The sequence below is a fragment of the Ammospiza caudacuta genome, chromosome 4 (assembly GCF_027887145.1).
Source record: "Ammospiza caudacuta isolate bAmmCau1 chromosome 4, bAmmCau1.pri, whole genome shotgun sequence".
Lineage (NCBI taxonomy): Eukaryota > Metazoa > Chordata > Aves > Passeriformes > Passerellidae > Ammospiza > Ammospiza caudacuta.
Genome location: NC_080596.1, coordinates 14,340,138 through 14,359,703, shown reverse-complemented (window position 1 = coordinate 14,359,703; position 19,566 = coordinate 14,340,138). Strand labels below are relative to the sequence as shown.

General features: G+C 43.4%; 1 protein-coding gene across 1 annotated transcript in view; it reads right to left on the bottom strand.

Moving 5' to 3' along the window:
* Positions 1 to 19,076, bottom strand: part of TSPAN5 (tetraspanin 5) — an 80,639-nt gene extending 61,563 nt beyond the window's left edge. The window contains exon 1 of the mRNA XM_058803427.1: positions 18,581 to 19,076. Coding sequence (XP_058659410.1) covers positions 18,581 to 18,661 — 81 coding nt within the window. The 5' untranslated portion in view covers positions 18,662 to 19,076. The remainder of the gene's footprint in view (positions 1 to 18,580) is intronic.
* Positions 19,077 to 19,566: the final 490 nt, after the last annotated feature.

Genomic DNA, 19,566 nt, shown 5'->3' with positions numbered 1-19,566 from the left:
ACAGTACAATTCCTGCAATAAACTTCACGTCCTTAGCAAACTTCTTGGGTAATCTCATCACACCCTGGACTCTTTGTACCAAAATATTCTTGAACTGATCAGAATTAAGCAGACAAAGAACAAATCAACACACAGAATACTTCTCATTCTCCCCCTGAAAAAGCTCACTGTCTAAGATAAAAAGGAGGAAAAAGAAAAAAAAAAAGAAACGAAGAGTCAACCTGCAGTTACAGCAGCTCCCCAGGAGAGCAGCTAACAGAGCCCAGTTTACTCAATGCAAGCCCTGGCTGGCAAGTTCAGACCCACTACTGCTTGTACCAGCTGGGGTGGAGTTACAGGGCAGAGTTACTGACAGCTACACAAGTGCTCTGCCACTGCGTGGGAGTGGCCGCACAGCCACTCGCTGTCCCTGCTCTGTGTGACATGGAAATACAGGATGCCAGCGCTTCAGCTGCACCTGCTACTAGCATGGAACTCACTGAAGAAAAAGGACACACATTTTTCATCACCTGTGCATTTTGCTTTCATTTAACAGTTCACTCACACAATGCTGTCCCCTTGCCCCACCACCACGGCAGCTTTCACTTGCCTAATCAGCATGATAAAAGGAACAGTTCCCTCCCTCCAAACCCATGAAGTCAACTGCAGAAATCAAGACATTTTATATGTAACACAACTATGGATAAAAAAGTTCTAAGCTTAGGCATGTTTTGTTTTTAGGCTTTCACAGCACGGAGTATTATTAAGTATGACAAAACAGTATTCATGCTCTAACAATCATTGTTGCAGAGCCTTGCATTTAAAGCCAAAACATATCTACATTAAAAACAAAATTGAGTCATTACACAAATCATGGAGAATCTCCACATCCATAATCCAGAGAGCAGTGGATAAAATAAGCAGAGGATCTGAACAAACTTGCATTGAGGACTAGCTGACAATTATACAAAAGGAAATAAAAAAGAGCAGGTTTTCATTTCTTACATGATTTTCAGGGACTGAAAATTAATCACTTACTAAAATGCTTTTCCTTAGGGCTGCCTTCCAATCCTGACAATGCCCTGAAGACAAATCCAACATGACAGAAGCTACAACACAAGAGGATGCAACTTTAACATGGCATTCCAAGGAACGACCCTCATACTCAAGCACACAGAGCCAAAAAACATCTGCTATGTCAGACAAGCACAGGGCAAACACAAAACAGCCCAAAACAGCTCCCTCACAAAAAAACTGAAAAACCCAGAGTTGGGTCAGGAATTCCACACAGCCAGTTTTGTGGCATAGCTTCCATGCCATCACTAAGTAGCCCCCTCTCCACGCTCTGGGGTTGAGACCCCCAGTATGAGCACTGTAAGACACCAGGTTCCAGAACAACAAAAGCCCACTTGAGAAAACACTTGTGGTGTTTTCTGTTCACTGCTGTGCCCTCGGTCACACACACACAATGGCAGCACAATGGTTCTGCTGTTCCTAACACTCCCACTGACTTCATGGGGAGATGAGAACAGGAATTAGCCCTGGATCTTCAGCAGCAATGAAAAGCACACAAATAGTCCATCTCTTCCAGGCAGTATGAAAAGCAGAAAGACTCGAGCTTTTGGTGAAACCCACATCGCTGATTCTTTACTCTGTGAACTGCTCCAGTGACACAAGTACATAAAACATTTAGAGTTACTGGATTGCTGCTTCTATTCAGCTCAGTGGCAAAAGACTGTGACTGAGACAAATGCAGAGGAAATTCTTGAGAAAAAGAAGAAAGTCAAGTGAAGATGATGTAGGAAGGTCTGATCTGCCATTGCACTGCCAGCCAAGAGTGGCCACAGGAGACCTTTGTATTTTAATTTATGCTCTCTCAGTCAGGCTGAGGAGCAGCAGCTGCTGCAGTCGGAGCAGAGAAGACGCGGCTGTCAGCAGAGCAGACAGGAGGGCAGTCCTTATGCCTGCTACCCTGTGGAGAGAAGAAAGAGCAGGAAAAGAAAGGCTTCCCCAGCAGGGACCCCTCACTGCAAAAACAGATTCTGGCTGGCAAGAGCAAAAGCTGTCCTCTTACACGAGATTCGGCAGTATTGGCATGGAGCAGAAGTGAAAAAACAGAACAAGGAAAAAGAGTTAAAATATATACATATACACACATGCAAGCATACCTGTGTGTACATATATAAAAGTAAATGTGCTAACAAACACTGCCCACACTCAATTTTATTAATGCTAGAAATATCCAGCTTTCTAGCAATTACACTTCTGGAAGTAGAGCTAGCCTATAGCATTAAAGTCAATTTGCAAGATGGGTTTATTTCTCATACAGTAGAATCTACCACATGCAAGATCAAGGCACCATGCAGAACACAACTGTACAGTGAGCAACAAGGATGGGGCAGAGAGAGAACAACTCTTGGTTGCTACCAAGAAAAAAGGAATTAATCCAAGTACTTCACAAAACCCCAAAACCACCCAGCCCCCCCAAAAAAACACACAAAACCACACACCTAAAAATTTAAGAAAACCAAAACAACCAACCAAAGTAGTACATGTTTAAATGCTAAGCCTTGAAGTGTTTTGTTCCATTGTCCAACTTTTCATTGAAGTATTTCCAAAACAGATCCCCATGCAGCAAATAAAACAGATCTCACGACGAACAACTGCCAAATTGTTTTCTCAGGGCTTTTCCTTTTTTTTTTTTTAGCTTTCCTACAGCAACTAAACTAAGTTCTTTTCTTGGAAATCCAGTTCCCAAGGAGATCACATCATGGACCTGAGCTCTGGGAATAAGAATTTACAAAGGCATTCAGAAGTACTCGTTTATTATTTTTAAGTAAAACAAAAAGTCTTAGAACTCTGTAAGCTATTTTTTTTTCTTATTCTCAAGCCTGGTAAACTAGCTGAAATCTGAAGGCAGTTTCTTTATGGTCACCTAGCTTTAAGGGATCTGATCTTGCCATCAGGTTTATGTTGCCTTTCTCTCCATCAGCCAGTCAATACTAGTTGTCATCCACAACACAGTCCTCCCTCCTTCCCAAGACTACTATGCAAATAAAAAAGAGATTTCATTTATCAGATATCCAATGCTGTCATATACAGTAAGATGACTCTTATAAACTTGCCTTGATTAACAAGTTTTCTTGGGCTACAACACAACCTTCCAGATGTCATACTTAGCACCAATGACTCCACTCTCCTACCTTGCCACTGATTTACCTTTTGCAACCTGTGCTCAGGTTCTACTCTCAGCACAACACTGATCTCTGCTTCACAGACAGCCTAGGCAGCACAGCCCACAACCCACACATTTGCTTAGGAGCTTTCTTGGGGCCCAGACAAGAAAGGAACTTTACACCTTTCCCTCCAAAATAACAGCTACGTGCTACATTTGACCTTTTATGTTACAATTACTGGAATCTTCCGAAATAGTAATCACAGGAAGGCATCACTGGTCTGCCTGAGAACACCCTTCAGATTCACCTGCCCATGACAGAATTCTCATTTTTTGTACACCATTTTCTTACTTAATATGAATGCACTGTAATCAATGGCAATATTAAATAAGAATTCTGGGAGTTTAGGCTTGCATGCATTTTCCTTTTGTGAAACACAGGAAAGAGAGGATGAAAAAGGACAGAACTGCAAAGAATTGCAATGCTACATAAAAAACTGCCAACTGTATGTCTTACTGTTCTACATGACCTGGGCTGAAGATGGTTATTTCATTGTAACTGGAGGAGCTGTGTGGAGATCCAACTAGGTCACCATCTGGAAACTTCAAGCTCCTCTTCCCAGCAGCAAGCTTTTTCATCTGTGACATCCAGCTGTAGTTGCCTTGGACTGGTACACTCACTTGACTTTACACGCCTCCTACATTTGTAATTCAACCGCCCGAACCACTGAAAAGGAAGGTGCCCAAAATTTGTTTCTTAGTGGTATTATTGGAAAAGCCAGGGGCATGGTACAGCAGGGAGCAGATAAAAGGTGTTTTAAGCTACATTCTTCAGATGCAGAATTTTCATTGTGGTTTCCCAGAAGCTAAGCAGATGAACATGAAAGTTAATTGACTCCAGGCTGCAGAATGCTTTATTAGATGCCTGTTGGAACTCCACCTCTCCCAAAGTAAGCCAGTACTAATGGAAAAAAAGTACTAGATGTCACTCACTTCAAAAAATTGGATATTCAATGATCAACCAGATAAATTCACAAAGAAAAAAATCATATAGTGATAGCAAGTACAAAGATACTAATTCTGGATCTGAAAGGCTGGGGATTCAGAGCATATTCCCTAAGATTTATCACTATGTACTTGCCTTGTTTCTTACACTTCTCACCAGCTCTCTACCACTGGCGACTTTCTGAGGATATTTACCTGCAACAGACCTATTGCCTGGTCCAGCATGATCACAGGTATGGCCTGTTAGCTACATATCTAAAAAGGTTGAGGTCCTCCTTGGCAGTGACACCTTATTTTATTATTTTCTATATGAGGAAATGCTTCAACCAAGCATTATATTGGATGTCAGAGAGAAAAAACTAGAACACCTCACAGCACATCAATCACAAAAGCTTCAAAACTTTCTGTCTAGCCCCGTGCAAGTTTTCATTCTTGAGTCCTATCCAAATCCAAGAACATTCCCTTTTATTTTAAATGCAAAATACCCATATTAAGGGAACTGGTTAATAGTGAATGTGTCTGGATTTAAAACAATGCTTTAATGCTATATATTTTCATTAAAGTAACAATTTCTTGAAAATTTCAGAGTTACATTTAATTAGCTCACAAAATTACTTCCAATACTAACCTTTGAAACTTAGAAGGATTTACTCCTTCTGCTTCCAGTTACTTTACTGATGATATAATTATAATTTGTTAGGAACATTGTACAAACCACAAACACATAAACCTCACCCTAGTCTCAGTGTGAACACTGAGAATGCCTTTTGAAATTTTGCAACATTTTACAGACCATGAAGTACAAACTGCTGGCATAATCTCAGGTTAAGCCAGAAAGAAAATTTTCACTAGACAGATTCATCTCAAAAGTTCAAGAAAAAAACCCTCATCTTTATCACCCTTCAAAGCAAAGTGCAGCAGAAACACCATTCCAGACAAACTCCTACTGGGTCATACCAGGCCAGTATTAATGGTTTCATTTCCATAACTTCTGCAGTAACTGTAGCTCTGCAGATTTCAACATTCCTTTCATACCTTAGGCTTTCCTAACTCAGCCTGGGGTTGATCAAAGGTATCAGACTTTGAAAACAATATGGAAATGACAATGTGTCCAGAGACTTGAGTTAATTAATATGAAATATTCCCAAGGGACATTGCTCGGTGTACAGTAGGCAGTTTTTTTCAGGTTGGGTCTGACCATAGAAATTACTAATTATGCCAAATACTAATTGCAGGATTGGTGTTTGACATGGGCACCACTCACAAAAAAACCCTACATGGCTTCCAGTCAAGGCAGGTAAAGCAGTCTGGTGTTTCAGTAGCAGAATGGTTGTCCCAGTTACCTCCTCCCCAAGGGAAGTTGCTCTCTTCCCATATCACTCTTCACCAGCCTCCTGGTCGGGCCCTGAAGCCATTCCTTACACAGGCTTTAAGCTGCCTTAGCTGGCAAGGACACCATCTTCAAATGCCCTCTGGGACAAAACCACCCAAACTCCAAGCTACCTTTGAACTGTATGCCACCCAGGCAGAAATTAAAGATTATTCAAAAATGTCCTTTTATCACATCTTTCACACCATACAAACATAGCCAAACAGATTTTAAAACAAACAAACAAACATGTTCTAGGTAAATTGTTAATCCACATAAAGGCAACAGAAATCCAGATTACAGGATCTTTAAAGAAACTTTTTTTCCCCACTTCTATATCATTAACACTTTGACCTGTTTAATAAGAACTGTAGATGCACTGATATATTGTTTCTTCACACACCACAGGGAAAAATAACAGCAAGATTCTTTCCCCTAGGGAACTCCATTACACTGAATCTGGTCAAAAAGCAAGGCTCAGCACTCTCCTCCAAAACCTTGGAGCAATTTTTGGCTCTGGAGGTTAATGTTTCACATAAAGGTATGTGACAATGTAGCAGACTAAGGATTCAGTGCAATAGCTCAAAATTCTTCATCTCACTTGGTTGGTATGATGAATCTAAAATTAGGGACTGTTTACCTTGACCTTTTATTTTTCCCCTAAACCATCAGTAAGAATCAGTTTCACATTTCTTTAAAGCCTTCCAAAAGGGCAAAAAGAAAGGTGGCTCTTGTTTACTTTTAACAGTACTGAAACCATTGGTACTAGCACAAACTGTAACTACCCACTCATACTGCTTTACCACAAAGTGCTGAAACAATCCAATAGCAGGAAATGAATGCAATACTCATCAAGTTCTGCACTTAGTCTGTTTTTACGTTTTGTCTATCAATCACCAAAGCATAAACAAAACTAGACCTGGATGTTCAATCCCCATTCAGCTGTAAATTGATTTTCAGGCATGATTTATATACACACCTTTAATGCTTTGTTTACAGAAATTCTTCTGTCCAACACACTAGCTTACTTGATAAGACAGCATCAGCAGGAATAGAACATATTTCATACAGAGGCCATTATCTTTAGCCTAAGCTGTTGTTAAAGTTCAGATGCCACTAATAAAATGTGGGGATTTCTTATGTGGCTGCTGGTAGAGCACATCAGTAGTGGTGCTTCAGAGCTTGGCATTAGCAGTTCCCTGGGACACAGATGTACCATTAAGTTGCTGTTATTGTGTACATGCCGGGCAAAAGCAGGACTCGGTACTCAGTGAAGTGCTAGGAATCACTGCTTTAAAAAAATGACAGTAGTGACCAACTTGCTGCCCAGACTGGTAGCAAGGCTGTGTTTTCTGCACATATTTCAGCACATGTAAAGCTATTTCATACAAGCACACCACCACAGTGCAATTAGAGAGAACGCAGTCACAACTGCGCGCTGAGGATGAACTCTGCGTCCTTCATCAGCTGAGTTCTCTCACTGCTCCAAGGATGAGAGTCTCACAGAGCTCCTGTTGCTGCAGGGGAGTTACCAGGTAATGGATGGCCAGGAAAACCCTTACTCTGAAACACAAATGAGCAGGAATACTCCCTGTACGCTCGACTGTTCTCTGCCAGAGTTTTTGGTTAGATCACTCTGTCACCCTTTTTGCCAGGTCTTAACTACTTAGGCAACTGAAGTAATTGCTCCAGCTCCTTTGAATGACTTTTCAGTGTTTTGTTTGGGGAACCTCTTTGGGCTTTCTCACACATCCTCCCTTTTTTTGTTTGCTTTTTTTTTAAAAAAACCTACATTGTTTGAAAAGCAATTATGCAGCTGCCAACAAGTGATTCCCACTGAAGTCAACAGGATCTGCTCTTATGCAGAGCCGTAGTAAGTGCCCAGTCATTTACAGCGCTGAAAGCTTTGTGCTCTACACTCTAATGCATGAAGGGCTAAGCAGGGGCTCATGCAAAATTAATAACACATCAGGAAGTGGGCGAGGGAGAGGGAAGGCACTGAATAATTGATCCACAGTTTGTTTTCTGTGAATTCTGAAACTACTTTATGGATGTTTGTTTTGGTTTGCTTTTGTGTTTGCTTTTTTCCAAGGTAGAAAGTTTTTGAACTAAAGTTCTACTAACAAAACCAAGTGAAACAATGCCAAGAGGGGCCCTTTGATAACAATAACTGCAGAAAAGTATCTTCCCAGAAAGAAAGATGGAGATGGAAAAAAAAAAAAAACAAAGGCAGGTCTTTTTTCAGACAAAAAATTACTATCCTTTAACTTTTATAAGCTTACCTTCTTAAACACCTTCTGCTTTATGAACACATATAGGTATTCCATTCCTCCTTGCTCTGGGAAAAATTACAGGTTTCTCTTCTCACTATCATTTAATACATAAGTCCAATCACATCCCACAATGCAAAGTCCATCCTTCCATCTTATAAAGTCCTTCAAACTCCTCAAGCCAGAAATCTAATACTGCTCACTTGAACAATTTTGACAACACAGCTACACCAAAAGTATTCTACCCTGCCCCACAAATATCATCTGCAGTCACTTTAAGGACACATTACAGTTGCAGATAGGAACAAGGCAGCCTTTTAGCACAAACGAAAATCTGATCCTAGTACACTACAAGGATTTAAATAGCAATACTCACTGGAGTTCTGATACATCACCAAAGATACAAAAAAGGAGTCCCACCAGCTCTCAGCATAAAGTGCTCAGGACTTTATAGTATGTTTCTAACTCATACAGCAGCTACAATGACAGGCCTATTTAAATTTCAGTCCTGTACTTCAGCCTCAAAACATCATTGAGACCCTGTGCTTCAACAGCACCAGGCCTTCCATGTGGTGCACACAGGAGACATAGCACATCCCTCAAATCTCTATGATCATGCCAATCTCTAAAAGAGCCTCATCCATTCTACCTTGCTTGATTCTACGTGACTCAGTCCTGCAGCAATTTTTTATGAATTGTTACAAAATGTGAAATTCTTCACATCAGAGGCAGAACGGTGTGCACAGCTCTGATATTCACCAGACTCAGAGTTTGACACAGGAACTAAAGAAGGATTATCTCCCACAGGCATTGTTTGGGAGGTCTTGCACCAACATGAGGCTTGCTGTTTCACAAGGAGATGCTTGCACATTACCCTGAAAGGGGCGCACATGTTTATGGAAGAAAGGTCAAATAGGAACAAGAACCTTATAAAACGGTACGAAAACCAGCCAGTGTTGGGTTTTACTTCTTCCCCCTTTCCTGCAGTCATGTGACTGGACTCCAGTAAAAGAGTCCACAAACTACCTCTCCTCTCGCAGCATGACAGTGACAGAGGCTCCTGTGAGCTTCCTACTCCAGGTGTAAGAACATACAGAGATACCCAGAGAGCCAGAGAAAGGGCTTCCTCAGAGAATGGAACAGAGAGAACAGCCTCTGCAAGCTGGAGTAGAGCACAAACTGAAAGGAGGGCAAAACCAACAAAAATAGGATATTTACAAGCAGCATGGTAAATTCTCTAGGCAGTAGTGAGCTGCTATTGACATGAAAACCACAAGTAAGTGGAGTACTTCATCACTGTCATTTAAAAGGCATGACATCCAAAACAATATATGAAATACCACATGATAGAGAGCTCACTAGAAATCCTACACAGAACCCTATTTCTGGGATGGGAAAGTTGAAGAATAAAAGCTACTGCACCTCACAGCTGCCCTTTTCCCTCTGTCAGAAGTCAGCCCCACTGCAGGACAGCTGATAGGATCATGAATCTATGGGGCAGAGAAGAGTATTCAAAGCAACTAAAATGGCCAAATGGGAGTCACAACTCATTCACCTGCCACAGTGGCACAAACCCTTGGGTGTCAGTCTCATCAGGATTTGAACTGATTTTCTTTAACATGCAAAGTTAATAGCTGCATCCACTCGGGAGCTGCTTCCTCTCCCACAGGTTTGAGAGTGGTTTAGGAAAAATGTAGGAAAGCAGAAGCCAACAAGGATATAAACCATGTAAAAATGTAATTGCCTCACATTCCTAAGTCAAACACACACTTATCTGCAGAAAAAAAGTTTCTGCAGAATAAAACTGATTCAAATATCAGCACAAACCTTCAGACTACCCAGGCAGTGGTTCTGCCTATCTTCAAAACAAAGGATACAAAAAGAAAGCAATGTTTTCAAACCACACCCAGCCCCACAGAGCTGAGGTGGGAACACTCCTTGTGACCACGCCAGAGCTCCCAGCAGGAGCAGAGCAGTAGAACACAGTCAGAGGAAGCAAAAGTCCTTCTCTGCATGCAACAGCAGTTAGATGGATTTCCAGCCTCCCCAAGTCCTGCTTTTAGGTACATAAATTAATAAACTTCTGCTCTAGCAAATCAGAATTCTTTTTTTAAGTACTGTGTTATTTTGTGTATGTATTTATTATGTATTTATGAGTGTGTGTATATATATGCATGCATAGTGTTATATATATATATATATATATGTAAAATAAATGCACTAAATGCATACAAACCTTTTGTATGTAACAAGCCACCAGAAAGGAACACTACTTGGGAATGGATAATCATGACAAACTATCTTAGAGAGGTCATTTCCCATCTAGCAGGCCACTCCAACGAAGGTTTAGCACTATTAGAGGGAGTGGCACAGTGTTTGGAATAACATTTATGGGGAGGAAAAGAAATCAGAGAGGTAAATGATGCAACTGTTCACTTAAGTTCAAATGAAGTTCACATTACAATAACCTTGGAATTCAATCGCTGCTTTTTGTTTTTCTAACATCACTGAGCAAGCAGGAGTAAACAGATAACCACTACAACTCTCCCAAAACCAGTGAAGATCAAAGAGCACCAGAGGGGCAGCATCTACATGACAGTGCTCACTGGAGTGAGTAACTCATGCCCCAGCACCATGTCTTTCGTCTCTGTGCACTCCAGACTCCAAAACCACTTTGCGTAGAGGTGAAACAGGCCATGCTTGTACAATCACTTTGCGTTGGTCCATGCAGGGAAAGGAGAAGCCAGTCCTACCATCCTCCCACACTTCATTCTTGGAGCCAAACAGCAAATCAATAGAAACTGACCCAGAAGGGAAAGTTCTCAGCCAGATCTGGTAACTGACTGCTGCCAGTCCACTGAAGCTGCAGTGACACATTCGGCTCTGCAGCCGGGTGCCAGCCTCAGCTGCCTGCCGCCCCCTGCTCTCATTTTGATACCACAATTTGCAAGGCCCCACATGGAAACAATCCTGAAAGGTGCCCATCCTCCTAGGCATTCAGAGATGAAAAAAGAAATTGAGCTAGGCAGCAGTTCACATGCCCCCTTAATGGCCACAGAATGAAAAAGAAACAAGAGAATGCTTGTGATATCAAGCAATATTCATTAAAAACTGGACCTTCGTTATTTTTAATTGCAATCCTCTACATTTTATATTTGTATTTTTTTATAGTCTTCACAAGCCAGATGGATGAATTTTCATCAAGAAATTAATTGGCTAATTTCTTGGAAAATAGGAATTTTAATTTTACAAGTCTTACCTCTTCTTTTTTAATTATTTTAATTATAGATTTAATTAACGTTGGACTGACTGAATTCACACATATTCCTTTAGACATATACCCATGTGAACTGGCAGTCAGGAAGACAATTTCTACAAAATGCTGTATTTTACATGTAACAGGGAATCTGTCTGGTTTTATATTTTAAATGTCAAAAATTAAAATGAAAAAATCTGAAACTCTTGCTCTGCGCACAGTACAACACTTCTCTGAGCTGAGAGGTGCCCGGGGTTACTTGGCAACCCTTCTCGTTACCTGTGAGGACCAACGGCTTTGAAATGTCACCATTTCCAAATTCTGTGCCCCAGTGTGAAGCACTCCAATCACATGGCACTGCAGAGACATCTTCCACAAGGTGACACAGTTAATTGAAGCCCAGCACTAAGCAACAAAATCCTTGTCAGTATCTGGGAACCCTTTTCCTCAGTGTGTCCGCTCCTACATAAAACCCATTTACAGCACATGGAGGGAACTCCCTTCAAGCTTTTTAAATCACCAGATTTTTAAATCACAGCACACTGGAAAACAGAAGGTAGCAGAAGAGATGCAGTTCAGTGAGAGAGAAGCACACAGACCCAGCCTCACAAGGGTAAGTATACGCCCCACATGGGAAAGCAAAGCAAAGGTATCCAACAGGGACAACCTGTGGTGCAGGCCTGGACAAAATGACAGGCACCAGGTGGATCTGCTTGGGGTGACATCCCACACACAGTGCTGCTGCTCCCTTGCTTGGGGCACCAGAGCTCAACTGAGAGAACCTGCCTCTTGACACAGAGAAAATCCTGACACAAACTAATGCTCCATGTCATGTAAGATTAGCCCCTAAATCAACAAAAATTAGGCTGGACTCTCATCAAGTGTAATCCACAAACACCAGGAAACACCCCACAGGCCAAGTTCCTGCCAGCATCCTTGCAGTACCACTTATACTCAGTGCCCTCTAAGAACAGCCTACCAGAGTAATGACAGCAGACATACTCAGGTTATAACTCATCAATATCATGTTGATCAAGCAAGCAAAACAGAAGCCTCTATGAACCAAAAATATTGTACATATCTAAAGATACCTAGTCTTCTTTTAATGTTTTTTTTAATTCAATACCACAAAGAAGAACTAAACACTTTTAGAAATAATGTTACTTGCTTATTGAGGAGGAGAAAGAGAAGCCATTTAAGCAAAAGTTCCTATAATTCTTTGGTTGTTTTTCCATGTAAGAAGTTTTGCTGTAGGGAAAACCAGGAGGCAACAGGTACAGAATAGGTACATAAAGTGTTTTCATAATATTTCCTTGCTTTGCTGCAAAAGGAAAAAAGTTCTTCTGTCACCACACATCAGGAACATTGCTTGAAATGGTTTTCAATACGACTTGATGCAACAGAGTCTTCACTAGGAGCAGAGGGATTTTCAAGGCCTTGAAGAGGCATATTGATTTTTCCCAGTTCTGTGGAAAATTGACAGTTCATTCATAAGATCCTGTGTGTGTGATGAAATACTTATTCTAAATGCTGTCCAGAGGAAAGTGACTGGAAAGCTGAAACATTAGCTGAAGGATCTGATGTAGAGACTGATGAGTATTAAGATAAATACTGCTACAGCCTCATTTAGTTTATAAAGCCATAGAAGTGGGATCTGACTGTTTTTAGCATCTCTGCAAGTCAGGCCATCTGGAGGTTATATGAGATCACAGTGAGTCAGAGTTTGATACCAAATCAAGCACCCCTGACTGCAAGGCTCAGTGTGCCAGTGACATTTTTAAATGCCAGCACACGGAGAAGGCTGAACTGCTCTAGATCTCTGTGTATGTTACAGAAGCAGCCACACCGAGCCCTGTGCCAACAGTGACATCCACCCACACCACCCCTTACACCTGCACAAAATACTGCTGAAATCAGGGAAAATCTGTATTCACAGAGAACCACATGTGAGAGACCGGAAGGACTGCAGCCTCAAAGTATTTTGGGTGCATGTGTAGGAGAACAGGTAGGTCAGGCTTTGCTCTGGAGAGATGATGCCCTGCTCTGCAAACACACATGCCCCTCTGGGCCTGTACCCCAGGCACACAGTGGTCACCACTGCCTGCCACACCACAGACATCCATAAGATGTTTCACTGGCACAAGTATTCTGTGGGTGTGCTCTGGGTGCCATTCACATGGATCAGCTCTTCTTTGACTGACACACTGAAAATTCAAAATTGACTCTTCATACTTTGAGATAGATGTGCCACCAGAAAAAATGTACTGTGACAATTCCATCAAGGTGAAAGACTGGCAAATATATTTACCAAATTCATCTTTTACACAGAAGGAAAGTATATAAGCTGCACGTGATAGTTTTAATAATATTCGCTTGAAGCTCATTGACATCAAACAGGAGAAGTTACACAATTAATCACAATGGGTTTTCTCTAGTTCTAGTTATGCTTCTTCAATCTTTTAGAAACTAAAACCATCAAATAACTTAAAACAGTAGCACATTTATAAACACCCAATTCTGGTAAAACAAGTATTTAAGAGAAAGGCACAGTTTCTCCCAAGTTCCTCAGCTATTTCTTTTTATATTACCAATGATACAGCCTACCACAAAGTTGTGAGGGAACACAAGGCAAGGAAAATTTTTATTCTACAAATGACCTCTACAGATCTGAAGCAAGTCCCCCAAAGCCAGCAGTTACTAAATTTTTATATGCATTTGAAAGACTGAGGCTGCATCTGCTGAAAGAGACACTGAGGAATTCAAGAACGCCAACCTCACAATAATGCATCTATTTCATCAATATATACACCCCCGCCTTTCACTGTTACAAACCAGTGGAATATTTGCCCAAAACAAGAATTATTCTGTTTCTGGCAAGACCACTGGTGGAATGCTTAGCTATGCTTCATCTGTGCTATGAAGTAACATAAAAAAGTCATTTGATCGTAAAAGGGGGAGGGGAGGGAAATGAACACAATGCTTCCACTTCCACTGCAAGGACATCTTCCCAATGCAAACTTTTGAAGATCAAATGCTACAGAATGCATTTCAAAATTGCAAGGAACAAGTTTCACATTGATTTGTTTGGAGTTTTTTTTAAACACTGTGGCAAGGGAAAAATTATAAAATCAAAACTTCCTTGTGCATATCTGAAAACCAGCTGACATCAGAGAATTATCCTCTCTCCCTTTGAAAAACAAACTACCAACAATGTACAGAATTTAATAAGCAATCTATCGGTTGTCCTTTAAAGGTCAGTGCACTTGTCCAATATTTTTCCCGTAACACACTTACATAACCTTATTTTCTTTCTGCTACCTTTCTGTGATTCAGAAGACTATCTAGATTCCCATATGGTTGCCATCAAATACAGCAGATGCCAAGCAAATTAAAACACAAGTTATGATTCGCAATATGCTGATGCATCATAATTGCAGCATAGCTCAAACTTGAGTGAATCACCAGCTAAAGTTTCTGAGGTGTCAGTGCTTTTTATACATCTTTCAATTAGACTAAGGTGAGTGGAATCAAGTGTGGATTGAAAGTTAGACCTTAACAATAGTACACATCCCATGGTTTCCATCAAGCATAAAAAAGCAGAGAGAACACCTAAAAACATCTCTTGGAACTAAAAGTCGGCCTAAAACTGTCTGCCCAAAGTAAGGGGGAAAGAGAGGGAACTACTTCTTGCCTTTTGTGAAGCAGGGTGGCCTACTTTGACCTTTTGCACCGTACTTTGGTTATCATTCTGCATGGAAGCCGAAGGGGGAAGGAGGCATTGTTTGTTTGCCTGCTTTGAGGACAGGAAAGGTTTCTGTCACCTCATACTCCAGCTTTATGTTCTACTGAGGCAAGAGCAGAAAGGCTCCTGAGGAAGCAGCTGCCGGCCAGGAAAGGTGGCACACGGAGCACATGGTGCTTTAGCACGGCAGCGGAGCCAGAGCACACACGTGTGCGTGCGTGTGTGCGCGCGTGCGTGTGTGCGCGCGTGTAAATGTGTGCGTGTGCGCGCGGGTGCGTGTATATGTGTGCGTGTGCGCGCGCGTGTAAATGTGTGCGTGTGCGCGCGCGTGTAAATGTGTGCGTGTGCGCGCGCGTGTAAATGTGTGCGTGTGCGCGTGTGTGTATATGTGTGCGTGTGCGTGCGTGTGTATATGTGTGCGCGTGCGCGCGTGTGTATATGTGTGCGTGTGCGCGCGTGTGTATATGTGTGCGTGTGCGCGCGTGTGTATATGTGTGCGTGTGCGCGCGTGTGTATATGTGTGCGCCTTCCAACCGCCTTCCAACTTCAGATCTGGGTGCATCTGTGCCTGGTAGCTCTCTGTCCCTAAATATTACTGCGGTGACTGCCCAGTGAGCTTTCCTTTTCCTCACCAGCACAGCAGTCCCATAAAATAAACTCCTCTGAACAAACATAGCCAGAGTATTTACCAACTTTAACACTGAATTGCCACAAGAAATTAAGCCTGCAAATATATCTAGAACATTAATTATGCACGGACTCAGCAGATAATATTGTCTTCTACGACAGTATGAAACACACATTTAGGCAAGACTATGTCACCTGGGCTGCTGCAAGCCTGAGAACTACCTCCTGTCACCTTTAGTCACAACTACACACAGCACTGGAGTGCAATTTTTCCATATTCATTATCCTCGTAATTCTGATGTGTTTTTTAAGGCATTAAATACCTGACCAACACAAAAGAAAAGAGACAAAAGGGTCTGGCCATTTATTTTGCCCCTATTCTGTGGTATTTAAAGCCTCAGATCTTTGTAATAACTTCAGTTTAAGTAGCAAGTACAATCATTCCCTGCATAATTTCAGCAGATCTATAATATTCTGCTATTCAAAGCACTGACAATTTTCTTGTCAAAATCATTACTCTTCCAACTCACTTCTCTTTATTTTTAGTCCATTGTTTTTATGATGCAGAACATAGGTATTTTCTTTGTTTACATTAACATTTTTAAAGGTTGTGTTAAAACCACTATATAATAACGCTCAGATAGAAGGCCTAACAAGGTGTGCTCCCTGTTTGCAAGACCCTGGAAAGTGTCAGGGGTTAGGATGATGATCTCTTCACCATTTCAGTCTATTTACAATGGCTACGTTAGTGGCTATTTTTGATTAGCACTTTCTGTAAACAGCCAACTGAATTTGCAATTTTCATTTACAGCTTTTCTGGCCCAGTCATTGAGAAGTTTGCTATTACTTCAGTAAAAATAATATTAACATGTATTCAACAAGAATATCTGCCTATGCTTTCACTCCAAGTCATGAGAGATGTTGTAATAAATGCAGGCTTTCTCATAAAGAGATTACAATATTCTAAAGAAATGACTAAACTCTCAAAGTGCTTGGTCTTCATGAATTTCAAGAAGTTTTGCCAGGAACACAAATGAGACAATTAGCGTTTTGCAGAAGAGGAAATCTGCAAGCAAGGGCCTCCCATCAAGCAACTGGCAGAATGGGTGATACACAATTCTATTTTTTCAGGCTCTCAGATCAGCATTCCAGCAGTAGAAAGCCTTTGGCCCATTCAGTACACAACACAGGCACACTTGCCATCATGCAGAAGCTACACTGCATCGGCCTCAGGAACACAGGACTAAGGAAATCACTGGTTACAGAAAGCCTCAAACATAACCACTTCCCCACTTGCACCATCCAAACATCCACCTTCAGAGAATACAATGAAGGAAATTACAGGATTTACAGCTTCTGAGACACTGACAGTGTCTGAAAGAGCAAGTTAACATGTTTCTATATATTCCACCATAATCTCCCTCTCTCAATCCAAGGACACAGCACACAAGTGTTCCTCACATTACTTGCTCCCTGCTGAAAAATATCCGTGCTCACAGCAACATATGCCGAGCAAAACCAAAACAAAGAAACAGACAAGGGCAAAGAACCATGGCAAACTCAACCACCGAAACCTGAGCCAAGAGTACAACCACATCAGCTCTGTAGGGTAAAAATACCACAAAGCTCGCTACCGTTCATCTGCCGGGGTCGGTCTGGGGCCAAGTAAACACTGCCATAAAGCCACAGCCAGCTTCACTCTGGCTGCAAACCCTCTTGTTTAAGAGAAGTAATACAGCATGAAAGTGGACTTCATCAAAACTCCCATCCTTTCAAAACATGTTCTTCAGATATGTTTATTTCCCAGGGACACAGACCTGAGGTCAGCTATGGATATCTGCTATCCATGTAACCACTGACCTCTGTTTTCCCCAAAAGGACAAACAGAAGCCCAGAACTGCCCAAAAGGTTTCTGTCCTCTGTTCTTCCCTACCTTCATCCATAACCTTCAAAGTGGTGTCCGGGCTTTTTTCCCCAATTCTCCTCTCTAGTCCAAACAAGCCACTATACCAAATATGTATTCAACCTGCTTCTAAAGGCCCTCAAAAACACATCCAAAAGCATATCTAGGTTTGATCCAGAACTGGACTCGATGATCCTGATGGGTCCTTCCAACTCAGTATATTCTGTGAATCTGTCAGGCTGGGTTTGTGCATGTTTCTCACTGCTCTGTGGAATACCTCATATAAAAAGGGGAATTGTACATGCAAGAGCCTTCACCTGACTTTAACATTCTATGCAGTGAGAAGACCTCACCACTCATACGTGTATGAGAATGCTCACCTCACCCCACCTTCCCCCCTAGTTATTAAATTTGGCATGAACATCCAAAAACAACCGCTTCTCTTTCAAATCCAACACACTGAGAAGGTGCTAGAAGTACTGATACAGGCAGGTTACATTTCACTGTACAGTTCTGCCTACTCAACAGCCGGTGGGCAATGGTGCAACAAGATACTGTGCAGGCAGATCAAGCAGAGCAGCCAGGAATCCCAACAAATGCCCAAACAGGCCTCCTAGGGGCTTGCACTTTAGGTATAGGTGGAAATATCCTTTCCCCCCTCCTCCATCCTATTATTGCTGCTGCTACTATGTGGTAACGACTAATCATAATAAACCTGTGCCATACACAACTTCATCATTGTGAAATCATTAAACAGCACTGTGCAGAAAACCTGAGCTGTGATTCTTTCTATTATTTGCATCGAACAGGGATGGCAGCGTGAAAGCATGCAGATCAATTCGTTCTCCAGGCCTGGGTGCCTGGTTGCTCCCTTCCTCTCCCACCACAAAGCAGAGGTGGGGGAAGGAAGGGGGGAACACGAAAAAAGGAAAAGACGGCGAGGTGGGAAGAAGGCACGAAATCCGCTTCGTACTAACAACAAAAGCAATTAGGAGGGCCGGAAGGGAAGAGAACCGGCACCCTGGGGAGGTGGAGGAATGCAGCACCACAACTTGCCCGGGGAAGGGCTGACCGGGGCGGTCGGGTCGGAGGCGGCGGCAGCCCTGGCCCCGCACCCGTGCCCAATCTAAAATGCCATCAGGCCGGGCTGTCACTCGTCCCTGCCGCTCCTGGCCGTGCCCAGCTCGCAGCGGTGGCAGCCGGGGAGGAGGAGGAGGAGGAAGGAGAGGAAGACACGAAACCGGCCCCACTTACCCAGAAAATGACATTGAAGCCGAAGATGAAATATTTGATGCAACAACTGACTTCAGGCCCCTTGTAGTGCTTTCCGGACATCCTCTGCGCTCATGAAGACGCTTTGCTCGCAGCCAGGGTGAGAACCAGAGGGGGAGGGGGAGAAAAAGGAAAAAAAAAAAAAAAAACAACAACAACAAACAAAAAGGAGAAAGACTAGGAGGAGGGGTCTGGGAAGACTAAGAGGAGGGTGGGGGCAAGACTATGAGGAGGGGCTCGGGGCCGGCGCGGCGAGCAGAGCTCAGGGCCGGCTCCGCGCCGCGGGCAGATGCGGCAGGAGCGGCGCGGCGGCGGGTCGGCTCCGACTTGCCGGGCGCCGGGGATGGCCGGCGAGCAGCTCCCACCTCCTCCTCCTCCTCCTCTTCTCCCGCATGGAGGAGGCTCCGGCTGCTAGCGGTGGGAGGCAGGACAGAGCGACAAGGAGCGGGGCGGCCGCCGGCAAAGGCGCCGCCGGGGCAGGATCGGCCCGGGCAGAGGCCGGAGCCGCGCGCCCCCTCAGCGCCAAGGGGCCGCCGCGAGCCCCGCCCCGCCCCGCGGCGTGATTGGCAGCGCTCCCCGCCAATCCGGCCGCGCGAGGGCCGCCGGCGCTGGGGGCGGGGCGGGAGCGGCCCTGAGGCTCCACCCGGGCCGGGCGTGCCAGGCTGAGGGGCTCCGGCTCCTCGTCCCTCCGGCCTCCCGTCCCTCCAGCCTCCCTTCTCTCCTTCCGTCCCTCCCGTCCGGCGGCCCGCCGTGACACAGGCCGGGGAATGCCGAGACAGCGAGAACTGGCCCTGCCTGGCACAGAGAGCAGCGCTCCACAGCGGGAGAGCTGCCAGGGGGGCAGCGCCGGTTCGAGGCTGGCTGCGGTAATGAGGAGGAGCGAGACCGTAATGGATAGCACCGTGCAGGTTGTTCTCAATGGGCGCCGTCAGATCGCCTCCCACATGATCTCGTATGCGCCACACGCG